Source organism: Rutidosis leptorrhynchoides, chromosome 4 (assembly GCF_046630445.1).
Source record: "Rutidosis leptorrhynchoides isolate AG116_Rl617_1_P2 chromosome 4, CSIRO_AGI_Rlap_v1, whole genome shotgun sequence".
Classification (NCBI taxonomy): Eukaryota; Viridiplantae; Streptophyta; class Magnoliopsida; order Asterales; family Asteraceae; genus Rutidosis; species Rutidosis leptorrhynchoides.
In genome coordinates, this window is record NC_092336.1 from 25,612,100 (window position 1) to 25,626,391 (window position 14,292).

The window sequence follows — 14,292 nt, forward strand, 5'->3', positions numbered from 1 at the left end:
ATTCTTATAAATTTGCGGTTTTATTTGGTTTTTTTGTACGAACGTTGCCCATTTTCGGTGTTAATATGTAACCTTTGTTTCCTAGTTTAGGGTCGTTTTAGTTATGTTTAGTATGTTGTTGGTTTGTCCGTGAATTGTATTCTCATGCTTTCTTTTATCTACGATGAAATTTCTATTTTTATTCTAGTTTATTCATTTTTTTCAAATAAATAAATAAATAAATGTACCGAGGACCATTCTACCCTAGCTCCACATCCCTATCTGGGTTGGTTTTTCAATGCATTTCCACTAAGGGTGTGTATAGATGAAACTAGCTGGAATTTGAGCTTGAGCTTGTAGCTGAAGCTGGAACTTATGAATTAGAGCTGGAGCCGGAGCCGGAGCTTATTTTTTGAAGCTGGTAGCTGGAATTTATTATTTTCTATAAGTGTTTGGTAAACTAGCTGGAGCATACTTTCCAGTTCATAAGCTCTACTTTTTTTCATAGGGTGTGTTTGGTAGAGGAGTTTATGGGAGCTTATGAGAGCTTATAGGAGCTTGAGGTTATGATTTTAATAAGCTCCAAGTAATAAGCTTTGTTTGGGAGACATAAAAAGTAGAGCTTATGAAAAACATAAGCTCTAGAAAAATAAGCTACTTCTAGTAGCTTATGAAAAAAAAGTAGAGCTTATGAACTAGAAAATAAGCTCCAGCTAATTTACCAAACACTTATATAAAATAATAAGCTCCAGCTACCAACTTTAATAATAAGCTCCAGCTCTAGTCTATAAGCTCCAGCTCTAGTCCATAAGCTCCAGCTCCAGCTATAAGCTCCAGCTCCAGCTAGTTTCATCCAAACACACCCATAAGCTACTAGAAGTAGCTTATTTTTCTAGAGCTTAAGATTTTCATAAGCTCTACTTTTTATGTCTACCAAACAAAGCTTATTACTTGGAGCTTATTAAAATTATAAGCTCAAGCTCCCATAAGCTCTCATAAGCTTCCATAAGCTCTTGCGCCAAACACACCCTAAAACATATTCCGTATTTTGTATCAGGTGATAAATAATACTTAGACTACTTGTATCAATGGCAAGAAACGCCGTTTCTTTGCCTAGTCATCACTAAGTGACACCAATATTTCAAGTATTGAGGCGTTACTTCTAGGCATTTCTTGAGCGTGTGTTGAAAAGTGACGGATAAAGGAACTGTTTTTTTTTTTTTAAATATTATTTTTATTCCTTTTTAATACTTAACCCAATTATATTTTAACACATCATCACAATACTCCTAACTAATACCAAAAAGAAACACCGCCACTACTCCACTCAATAAAGAAACACGTCTTAATCATCCAAAAAGTGCAAAAAGACAAGTGACATCACAAGAAACGCTTTCTACCAATACAAGTGGTCTTATTCCGTTATGTAACTTACATTATCATATAGTTTGTTAACTAAAATGAACTTCAGAAGTCATAAAACAAGTTGATGACGCCAACATGTAGCAACATCAAGTGTCATTTTGAAGCTAATTATAGACAGTAAATCTAACAATTAGTTAGTATAATATTTAGAGAGCTTGCAGGACTTAACTGATCGCTCATACCTTGTTAAAGTTAAGCACATGAAGTATTAAAAGATACCTAGTATATAAGCGCATATATAATCTTTTGGTTAAGTTCTTGTAAAGAATTGACATCCAAAATACAATGTTCATCAAGAAAATCATAAATGTTTTATGAACTGTCATCTTAACTTCAGTAAACAACAATGTTTTGACTAATTTCACAATCAAACTTTATATTTCTTGTCAAAATTACGATTCGTATCCAGCTTTGGAGGACCACAGCCCCACCCGTCCATTTCAGCTGGCATTTTAAAGTAACTGTTAATCACAGACCATATCTTCCTTTCTATCTTTAAAAGAAAATTATGACCTCCTTCCTTCTTCAACAGGGGTCCCTTTTTTTGTGAAAAAAAAAATTAATATAATAATATATCTGAAGATAAACAAGGTACAATTCGAAAACTTCGATAGGGTCCCTTTTTCAAAGGCCTCCCATAAACTTTGTTTTATTTACGTATTAAAAGTCGATAAAATCAATCAGTTACATATTAAAGCTTCAAGACATGTCTTCAAGGCGTCGAGAGTGATAACACATAACCAAAACAATCACAACTGTACCTGGCCCCGGGCCCGGGCCATATTGACCAAGTGGGTGCACATACATATCTGTGGTACGTACGCTGATCACAAAACGCACGATCATTACAATACCTTTTTTTAACTTAAATGTCTCAACCACACCAACAAAACACTACAGTTGTACTCTCCCAACTTGTGAGGACCTCATCTTCCCCAAAATAAGACAACACGTACGGACCCACTAGTGTTATTTAGCTTTTTTGCAATTGCAATATATCATATTATTGCCAAGTGCCAACAACCTCGATCTCATTTCCTCACCACAACGTGCACAACGTTGTCACACTACATATCATCTAAGATTTTCATAATCATTTCGTATGTGTGTGTTTTTGTATACAAACAATGGAAGGACTTCCTATGTTAACTTGTCTCATACAACACACTTTAAAAAGTCTATGCACTTGTTCTTCTTCTGATTCTTCGATAGATAACACTTCTACTAAATGGGTTTACGCAGTTTTTTGGAGAATCGTGCCAAGAATTTACCCTCCTCCAAAGTAGTAGACCAAAATATGACAGTTTTTGTTTTAAATTATCATTTAATCTAATAATAATGAATAAAGTATCAAATGTATTTTGTGGATGCAGGTGGGATTATGAAGGAAGTGTTCTTGATCGAGTTAGAGGAAACAAGCGAAACTGGTAAAGTTTCTATCTTTTTCACTTTTCAACAATCTTTAATAAGTGTTTATGTGACCAATTTGTTTTTGACCAAAGGATTCTTGTTTGGGAAGACGGTTTTTGCGATCTTGATGAATGTGAGCGAATCAGAAATGATGGATTTTTGAAGGGTAGTAATACAACATTTGGAGCTGATATCTTTTTCAAATTGTCTCATGAGGTTTACAATTATGGTGAAGGGTAAGAACTAGTAATAATTATACATACATACATACACATAAGTTTATGTTTTTAGAAACAACTTAACATGATTTGATTTATATGGGGATTTAATTTTATTAATGATTTTTTGGTGAAGATTGATAGGGAAAGTGGCTGCAGAGAACAGTCACAAATGGGTGTTCAAAGGTGGATCAAATGAGACTGATTCGAATTGTAAATCTGCATGGAATGCATCTATTGATCCTGTAAGCAAAATTATAATGCTTAAATTGAACTTTTATAAAGTTATGGACTTGTGGTAAGAGTTTATTATAGTTTGATTGTCTGTTAATTATGATGGATTAACAGCAACCTAAAGCTTGGGACATTCATTTCAACTCTGGAATCAAGGTTAAGAAACTAGTTCAAATTTCAAATCCATAAAATATAATGTGCATCTATAATAATATGTTTAGTGCGTGATGTACAAATCATTACGCCTTTGTTATGCCAAAATCGATCATTCCAAATACATAGTATTAGTATAGTGAAAGCAACATATGTGTTGCTGACATTATACGTTCAATTGTGTTCAAACGTACACATAATTTTGCCTGATTCGATAATGTTTTACGCTCCACACCAAAACTATATAAATGGCATATCTATAACTGTATAAGTATATGCTACAGTAATAATTATCAATAATAGTTCAACTCAACATTTTATTTACATAACAAATATAAATAATTTAAATAATTAGATAATAAATAAAAGATAAGGAGTACAGTAGTAATAATTGTGATGAATTTTTGTATGTACTAGACAATTGCAATCATATCTGTCAGAGAAGGCATCATCCAACTGGGTTCATTTGATAAGGTCAGTTATTCTTAATGCAGAAAGTACAAACTTTAAGATTTAAATGCAGACATATTATTGTTTTTTTACCTTTCTATTACACCATGATGATAATGTACACAATCTGATGCACGTGGTACAACATCTGTTTGCAGATTCATGAAGATTTGAATCTAGCAATAAGCATTCAGAGGAGATTCAGTTATTTACGGAGCATCCCCGGGTCATTATCTATTCAAAGGTCATTCTCTAGTGTACAACATTCGTACAACTCACTGAAGCACAAAAGCCTAATTGGATCTGATGAAGCCCAACAACTGATCGAGTCAAAGGTCAACATCCATGGTGAAGAAAGTCAACCTCAGAAGGGTCAGCATTGGTCCTTTGCTTCGGGTTACAATACCCACGAAAATGGGAGACTCGGGGCCCATGGGATGCCATTTTGGGCCATACCGCCTCTCTTGCCCTCAAACATCGGGTCTCATTTAGGGAAAAAAGTTTCTTACGAATATGGCCCGACCCACATTCACAATGATGGTGTCGACCAATGTGTAAGGGATAAGAGATGCCGGGTTGAGGATCCGGATCAAGAAAGAAAGCTCAATGGATTTAAATTAAGTCCACAACTGGTTACCGAGTTAGGGTTTGGGCCACTAGTAAACGATGTAAAAACTCACTCAAATCAATAAGGCTCATTAATTTGGATATGATTATGATAATAGCTTTAAGTTCAAATAAACACCAATTGACCCCAAAATGTGCTACTATTGAGATATGAGCATTAGGCTATGTAAGGATGGTTGTAGCTTTTAATTCAAATGTCATGTTATTATCTAATTATCTGTATCATATAGTCTTGTTTTCTCTTCAATACTTAGACATGTAATAGTGTAAAAAGGTGATATCAATGTGAATTATGTCAGTAGAATGTTGAATGGAAAAGGTTAAGTTCTTTATTGATTTATCTATTATTGGTTTATCTATAAAGAAAGTATAATATTGACATGAAAATCATTATCTTCTTTGAGTTGGATAAAAAGTAGAAACTGTGTCACTTTAAAGACTTGTAGTATCACAATTGCCCATCATCTAGATGGATCAGTCACCTATAGGGGGCTATAGGTGTGACATTTTAATAGTATTGTGATTTTTAAGTGTTTATGCAACTTTAAAAATTGATATCAATAACTATCAACTATCAAGCAATAAGTAATTGAGCAAAAAAAAACAGTTGTAAATGGAAGATTTATTCAAGATGAAAGAAAATACAAATAGAAACATGAACATGTCTCTTGTTCAAATTTAGAATTCAGTACAGGAATTAATGCAGTATTTACAAATCAGTCTGATAGGCAGCTTGTTACCATCAGATAATAATCAAATTGTCTCAATTATAATTATAACTTCAATAATTCAAATTAGATAATCACTTCTTCAACGAAAGTATAACCACCACGTTGATGCCTGTGTTCTATTATCTCGTTTGCCACTATAATCACTTCTTAAGCACCGAGCCTCTTTGCGTTAGTTGGTGTAGCTAGAATACGCTTTAGCGCATTAATTTCCAATGGACTGTTGTTTCCCTGTTACCATAAAAAAAGGTGTTAATATGGGCAAATATGATAACATGTCAAAAATGTCCAAAAACTTAAACTTTTGGTGCTCAAAATACATAGTTTTTTATTTTATTATTTAAAATTTACCTTGGAGCAGGTCCCACGACGAACGTTGCATACGGGGTAATCATGTGGGCAGCAACTGTAGTGATCGTTACAGCACGAAGCACCTTCCAATGGGCAGCAGCCCCATGAAAAGCACGAGCCACGGTATTCATAGACACAACAACAGGTAGTACTTTGAGGGCAAGTGAAGTACGAATCACAGACGATTTCAGGTGTAACTGGAGTCGGAGGTGATGGACCAGGGTTAGGTGGGTTCAAACCGCTCTTGATTGGGTAAGATGCTTCCATTGCAATACCACATTTACCCTTCTTATCTTGAATATTTCTTTCCATTCTAATGTACCCTTGTTCACCCCATTCCGCACCCCATGAGTTTCGTACGATCCAGTAATCCTTGCCGGATTCAGTCCCGTACCCAACCACAACTACACCATGGTCCAGATTAGTCCCACATGAACCGCTGAATACACCCTGCGCAAATTCAACAAATCTCAAAAAATTTAGTCCAATTTATGTATACATTGAGTTTAAATCCAAAGATTAGAGCACGAATAATGAAATTACCGAGGTGTAGAACTGGAAATCTCGGCTACTGGCTTCAATGGCGACTGTAATAGGCTGGTTTGCAGCAGCATTTTGCAATGCAGCTTCGTTGTTAACAGGAACATCTTCATAACTATCTATAGAAACAACTTTGGCGTTTTTCTACGCAACAAAAAAAATAAAAAGAAAATGTTGTTAACAATTTGAAGGCGTTGTAAATTTTAGGAAATCAGATTTTAATAAATTTAGAGATATGAGACGAACCCTGGCATTGTCACACTTTCCATCTTTTCCGTTACCGGAAATATAAGGATAATCAGCATCTGAGTCAATACCGCCATTTTTGACGATGAATTGGAAAGCGTAATCCATGTCACCTCCATTGCATCCCTCGTTGTAAGATGTATCACAATCGACAAGTTCTTGTTCTGATAGTGTGATCAGTTCACCTGTTACGATCTGGTTTACACCTTCTACTGATCCGATCGTTGAGAATGCCCAACAACTCCCTATAATTTAATTTAATCAACCTTAATTAACCACTGTTACTAATGAACTTTGCAAATGAAAGTATGGTCATGATAATCACCCAAATTGTTCCATGAAAACGAAACTAAATATAATTTGACACTAAATTGTCAATACCCAAATTAAAGGTAACAAAAACATGTTCATGGATTTTTTATTTTTTTTAATGGATATGCCCTCACATGTCTTTATACACCTTCAACTTAATATTTTAAATACCTGATTCGATGATCCGTATTTTATCCGATAATTCATTATTAATTCATAAAATCAGAACTTAAAAATTAAAGCACCTATGTAATTATTTAATCAGATGATCATGCTTGCAATTAACAGGTAAAACTAATTAATAAATTAATTAGGATAGGTGTTTATAAGTCGATCATGATGTGCTCTAATTAAGTCATTTTCATATCCAGTAATCTATCAATCTATCTGTCTATATCTATATCTATATTCTATATATCTATAATTTTAGTCAATTCTATATACTAAATATAAATAAATCCTTAAAAGCAACAAACAAAAAAAGGACAAAAATAAATTAAATAAAACACCTCATAAACTATTTAATTAGTTAATTAATTAGTGATTGATTAATTTATCTTTACTCCGATCAAACTAAATATCAGTCTACCAACAATTAATTAATATCAAAATTTATTAATTGATTTATTAAAAAAAAAAAAAAAAAAAAAAAAAAAACTTACCACAGCTTCCTTGATCTTTAACAGGAGCAACAGCACCTTTGGTCCTCCAGTCAACGGAATCCGGCAAAACGTCACCGGATTTAACAGAATACCGATGACTTTTAGTACCATTCAACCTCGAACTCCGATCACCTTTTTTAGCAACACCGGTGTACGTCAACCGGTACTCATCAACCGTAAGATCGGCAAACTTATTGAGTCCAAGTTTATACGATTGATCACCAGCGTTATGTGAATCAATATACTTCAAATTATCTTTGAATATTTGAAACCTAGTTTCCTTCTCACCTATAGCATTATAAAATTTACCATGTTTAATCAACCATGATTCATACATTGCGTTGACCGCTTCATCAGTACGTAAGGATGAATCGAATATGTTCATGTGTGTTTCATCGTAGTTGATGATTGACATATCGAGAGCAGATGAAACGACGAATAAAGCGAAAACAACAACGATTGATTTCATGGTTGTGAATTGAAGAAATCGGGAGAATTGGAATGAGGAATTATGAAAGATGGAATGGGTTTATAAAGGGTGGAATGGAATGGGTTTACATACTTTTTAATTATTGGTGTCTTGATTATTATATTTTTATTTTATACATTAATATTAATTAACTAATTAATCTTTTAGGGATGATTCTCACACACACTTTTTTGATCCTCACACACCAATTGAGTATTATTAGAAGAGTAAAAGGTTAAAATACGTGTGTGAAGATCAAAAAAGTGTGTGTGAGAATCATCCCCTAATCTTTTACCCTATTTTCGGTTAATTAACTAATTAATCGGAATCTTTTTTTCAGGCATTGACAAAATAATCATCGGTATCTTGTTTACGTAGATTTCATTTGAATATTACGGAGTATTCCGTAATTATTGATAACCAATTACAAATTTTATAATAATAATAATTATTAATATTATTATTATTTATTATATTATTTATTAATCATAATTATCATTTTGAAAAGATATTGGTATTTGATTATAACTAGTTGTTGCACCATCGCTTCGCGCCGGGGGTTTGGTTTTCAATGTATTTTTTTTAATGGCGATATCTACATCGAATACTCTCATTTGTCACCCACACACGCGTTATGAGAAAACCCAATTCGCGACGATGTTGGCAGTACCATCGAAGGTTGAGAAAACCCCCCCAAAGACCTTTCCAAATCGCATTGATGTTGGCAGTACCATCAAAGGTTGGAAACTCCCTGCTTGGAGTGGAAATTGAACCTGGGTTGGCAGTACCCCAAGTTAAATCCCACCTCATACCACTCAAGCCAAGCTTCGGTGGTTTGTATTTTATTGCGTTTAGTTTGTAAAATTATTTCGTTGCTAAAGAATAATGTCGTTGAAGCGCAACTCGAGTTGAACTAAAAAGGTATAACTCGTGAAAGATTTAAATGTTATTTTAAATTAACAATATATGTACATCACTGCGTTTAGATATGTAATTATTGACTTTTAAAAATTTAACGCAAAATCAACGTGTATGAAAAGTACCCCAATTTTTTTAGCGTTTTTTAAAAAGCGTCCGTTTTGCGTATAGTTAGTGACATTGTGTTCCTAAAATTATCGAGTTTAACGATGATGTCGGAAAAATTTAACTCGTTGCGAGCGAGAAGATATGACCCGTTGAATATTTGGATGGAGTTTATTTAAGATTTTTTTATGAAAATGTTATTTGACACTTTACCCCCCTGTTTGGGGGGTCGATTTTAATATTTGAAAAAAGCGTGAGGGTCTTTGTTGGTGTAGTAAAATTTAATTAGAATTTAAAAAAAAAAAGTGAAATGACGAAATTATCCTTAATTGCTATTCACTATTTTTGTCTATTAGATAGTATAGTAATAGTAATAGTAATTATTGTTTTTCATTAAAGTCTATCTAGGTTTGTGTACAAATTCGAGTTTTGTGAAAATATGTTCTATATCAAATCAAATACAATATAAAGCTCATATTATTATTATATTATAAACAATACAAGATATATACAATGAAAAAATAATCAATATGATATTTACATAAACGACCTCATCCTCGAATTTTTACACGATGAAATAGTATATGTGTTTTGAATCATATATAAAAAATAATCAATATGATGCAACACTAATACTACTTATATGTAGGTCCTTTTTATCATTTGAATAGAAAAATAAATATGCTAATCGAAATAAAAACATATAAAATATATTCTCTAAGTCATATATATTAATGTTGATAAAGTACCACTTTGAGGAATGTAGGATAAAAATATAGAAGCACGGGCGAATCTAGAGCTTCAAAAATGAGCTAGATAATGGAGTCCTGGAGTGGGTTACGTCAAATTTGGTAACATTTTACATTAATTTTACACTAAGGCCTTCTCTAACGGGAGCGTGCTCCCCCAAGTGTTGGTCCAGCACGCCATTAGCACACTACTAACAAGGCGTGTTGGTGTGTGTTGGCCGACGTGCGTGCTCCAAGCACATGATCAATTGTGCGGTGTTGAATTTTAATTGGTAGATTTTGTTTTATTTTTTAATTTTTATTCACTTTTTCACCCAACATGCCAATCAACACTTCACCCCATTATTTACCATTTTACTAGCACGCCCATCAAGCACCTCACCCTACCTAGCAACACGCCAACACGCCTATCATTACTAAAGATGGTCTAAGTTTACGAATTAATGGAGTCTGAGTACACCCTTTAAAGAGGCTAGATTCGCTAATGTACAGAAATCGTGGTTTTACCTAAGGTAAAGACACCTTTTAAGTCTACATTACATTTAAAAAAAAAAAAAATTGATTGCTATTAAGAAAATAGTTTTGTTTTATCATTTTGTCTTATATATCTATAATTCATTAGTTTAGTGACTCGTGAATTCACAAATTATAATAAAAGACTTACAAAAATTTTCTCAAAAAAGGTGAATATTAACACTTCAATTCAATAAATATTATCAATTCAAACACTTAAATGAAGTTATTATTATGTTCGAATTCCAAAACCATAAAAATATACCTTTACCTTGTCACTATAATCCCCAAAGTCAAAATGCATATGGTGGAGACGATTGATTCGAACTTCTTTAAACAAATTTTGAAATGCGTCACCGATATTCAAGTCGTCCACGTTATCAAGTAACCTAAACGAGCACGATTTGGCCTTCTCTTTCCACTTCCTCTTCGACACATTGCCCTAGACACCACCTTGAAATTTCGGTTATTCTTATTTAATATTAAACCATGCTCTACAAAAACCTTCGCAAGTAAGAATAGTACTATCACCAAGGGCGGTTCTACACTATATCTAGTGGTAGCACGGAAATACGCGATGCAGAGAAAAAAATTCAGAGTTTTTAACTAGTGATACCACTGGATGGTGTAATTTTTTGTGTGTGACACCACTTGATAGTGTAACTTTTTTTAACTTTTAACCAGTGACACTAATGACTACAAAATCTAGGTCCACAATCACAATATTTTCTTCCACTCTCAACTTCCGTTGGCACGAACCTATCTACATCACGAGTATAAAGTTTACAATGAATAATTCACTCTTTTATATTTTTCTCTCCTAATTTAATTATTTCAACTCAAGAAAAATATTCAGAGTAAAAAAACTGCGGAAACAAACTGCTCAAACTGTGGAAACAAACTGCTCCACAATCATCAGTGAGTTAAAAACTGCAACAACATACTGGTCAATGATGTAATCCCCATGTCGATGCCAAACGAATTTTCGTTCTCAAAGTCGAGTAATATTCGTGTAACTTCGTTCTTGATCTTCAATTTTCCGGAGACTTGGTCTCGTGATGATTGCCGGAGAATTTTCGAGAAATACGGGACACTCAAAGACGTGTACTTTGCACGTAAAAGATTGTCGAGTGGCCAACGATTCGGGTATGTTCGTTTTGTAGGCATTTCGGATATTGATTCTTTTTTAAGTGTGCTAAACACCATTCAAGTCAATGGTCGATGGATTCGCGCTTACAAAGCTTTGGATCGGAATGTTGCTAAGCATTCATCGTGTAATATTCAAGACCCCAAATTGAATATCGATGGTCTTGAAGATTTCCCTCCGGCCCCCTGGAATCAGGGTTCTTCGAAGACATCCAGATGGAATGGAAAAAGCTTTGCAGAGGTTCAAACCATTCCCCCAATGAGACGCTGATTCCTAACCCTAATCACGTTGAAATAAAAGTCGGTGGTAAATGGGTAGTCTTCGACCTACCTGCTTCGGTTAGAGACCATAACCTCGTGTTTAGCTTCAACAACGACCGGTTGTCTTGGACTTTGGTAGAAGTGAACAAGCTCAATGTCAAATCTGCTGATGAAGGTTTCAATTCGGAATCTGGCACTAATAATTCTGTGGGTTTCAACGAAATCTCGGGTGAGGGCAAGAAAGTGACAAGTGAGAAATTGGAATCAGTATACATGGATGAATTCAATCGATCCCTCCCTGTGGAAAACACTGAAACTCCGATGGATGATCAAAGTAATATTCTACCTGTAGTGGATGGCGACGAGAAAGAAGAAAGTGAGATTAGTTCGTGTGATTCAATTGATGACAGGACCAGCGATCCTCTGGTGTAAGACTCTCTACCGGATGTTGATGCCGTTAAACTGTCGGATGAATCCCAATCGTCGAGTGATGAATTCCAATCGTCGAGTGACAAGGTTACGCTTCCCAAAGTCGGCTATGATGCTTCTGAGGTCATTAACTGCACGCGTGACTCATGTCCAGTTCCAATGCATTTTCAAAATTATGTTGGGCTGGAGCAAGCAATTGGGTCGGATAAAAAAATTGGGCCTAATTGCTCAATTAATTCTGAAAGTCAGTCTCTCTACAGTTGGGCCGGACCTGGATGAATGTGCCGAAATTAATCCTTATCCTCCTGACAATGTTTGTGACGTGGCCTCTATATTAAACCACACCGCGGTTGCTCGTTTTCGGGCTAAAGAAAAACATGTCCTTCCTCTAATTAAAAACCACTTCATTAGGCATGTTTGGGGACGGAAATATATGAAACGAAACCGACGACGAGATAATTTTCGATGGCATGAAAGAGTTTTTATCGAGAAAGTGATGAAAGAATCGGAAGAGGAAGATGATTGTTGCTCATGTTGCTCCTCCTGCGCATCATCGGATTCGGATTCGTAGTTTTTTAATAGATAGTCGCGAAGAGTCGATTTTGTGTCTTGTGATTGTATTCGAGTCTCCGTTACTTTCGTGCGTGTTAATTGTGTGTTTGCGTGAGGTCTAGCTTCTTGCTAGATTTTGTATCGTGCTTCTTTTTAATTTAATAAAAATACTTGCCTTTCAAAAAAAATTTTTTTAATTATTTCAACTCAATGAGATTTTTATAAATATTATGTGAATATATAATTTGTCATTTTAAAATGCGATCAACACATATCAAGGGCCCCATTTTCGAGCTACTCGGTAATATAATCAACAATAAAACTTGGAGAGGAACATTTGAATTGCTTACGTAATATGTTCAAGACCCACCATTCGAGAAACCTAGCAAAAAAGTTTAATCTAGTTACATCTGGAAAAATAATCGTATCAACACAATTATGAACCATATATTTGACAAAAGTTACCTATTTAACCATTGGAAAAAATAATTTAAATAATACTCGTAATAAAAAATGAGGATGGATAAGGGTATCATGCATGATGCATGTAACAAGTATTGTTCGCCATAACATCCACTTGTATGTTACATGTTACTATTACAATAAGGATAATACTTGTATCCACAAATTTCTTATTTCTATTACTAGTCGTTTTTGGAGTCATTCAACTTTTTTATATTTTGGATCTCGTTGTTTTCTTATCCTCAATTCATGTCAAGACAACGTCAAGCACAGATATATAATATATTGGCCAGAAAAGATCAAATCGTGAAACGATAAAGTATAAACGCACAGATTGTTCAGAAAGATCAAATCGTTAAACGCGCGCTTGAAGTTGTTAAATACCTCCCACTGCAATAACTTGAAATTTAACGTAAGTACAAAAAATGTGAGCGAGTATTTAATTGTTGAAAAATGTCACGAAACTCATCAACTTAGTCAGAAAGTCGGTTTTAATTTTTTTTTTTTTCATGGACACAAATACTGATATGTAACTATATGTGTAAATATTCAATGTTTGAAGTCATAATGGGAGGAGGTATGGAAGTGGTTTTAGTATATTATCGATTGGCTTACTTCACGTTTTAGCCGCAGGCTGGTAGCCATTCCACTTGGACCATATAAATTAATGTGATCATGTTACTTGCGTTTTGTTTGTTGTATTATTTAGTTTTGGTATCTTATCTTAATACTTTTAAAATATAATATAATTCATTCATTCATTATTATTATAATTTATCTTTAATCTATATGCTATTAGTCGCCTTATAGTCAGGGACGGAGTATATAAAGGCCCACCCCACTAAAAAGTATCCTTTATGGTAAATTTTCAATTCTTAAGGGAGAATTTTGAATTTTTTAATACTCCGTATTCCGTATCAAACAGAACTCTGCCCTGGCCACCCCACTAAAAATGGCTTTTATTAATTCTTTATTTTTTTTTATATAGCCATTTTTTTTTAAAAAACAATTTTATTAATTAAAAGATGTACAAATCACCCATACTTAAGAATAGTATGTGTAGTGAGAAATCGAAATCAGTACATGGATCGATCTAACGACACGCGATTATACAATGTATTATGTTATCTTATCTTAACTCGGCCCCCCTACCGTTAATCTTCAAGCTCCGTCCCTGCTTATAGTTGTTGTTTGCATCCTTAAAACGACATTACTTTCTTTCTTTGTTTTTTTAGTTTAACTTTTTTAATAATAGTAAATATATAAATATGATTTTTTTTTTTTTTTTTTTTTTGAAAGATCAATATATTAAAACAAAAAAGAGAGATACAACCGAAAGGGCACAAAGGCCCA

The 14,292-nt window shown here is 34.0% G+C and overlaps 2 protein-coding genes across 2 annotated transcripts; one reads left to right on the top strand and one right to left on the bottom strand.

Moving 5' to 3' along the window:
* Positions 1-2,144: 2,144 nt before the first annotated feature.
* LOC139844307 (uncharacterized) lies at positions 2,145-4,765 on the top strand (the record flags this gene model as incomplete). Its single annotated transcript, XM_071834530.1, has 7 exons — positions 2,145-2,218; positions 2,778-2,831; positions 2,907-3,050; positions 3,169-3,277; positions 3,381-3,422; positions 3,837-3,893; positions 4,028-4,765. Coding segments are annotated over 7 exons (1,014 nt in total), but the record flags the coding sequence as incomplete, so codon positions are not given.
* Positions 4,766-5,101: 336 nt separating this feature from the next.
* Positions 5,102-7,844, bottom strand: LOC139904609 (low-temperature-induced cysteine proteinase-like). Its single transcript, XM_071886535.1, has 5 exons — positions 7,336-7,844; positions 6,362-6,606; positions 6,119-6,259; positions 5,576-6,025; positions 5,102-5,455 (listed from the first exon to the last, which is right to left on the bottom strand). Exons 1-5 carry the CDS (start codon positions 7,802-7,804, stop codon positions 5,375-5,377), a joined length of 1,386 nt encoding a protein of 461 aa, XP_071742636.1. The 5' UTR covers positions 7,805-7,844; the 3' UTR covers positions 5,102-5,374.
* Between the last annotated feature and the right edge of the window lie 6,448 nt (positions 7,845-14,292).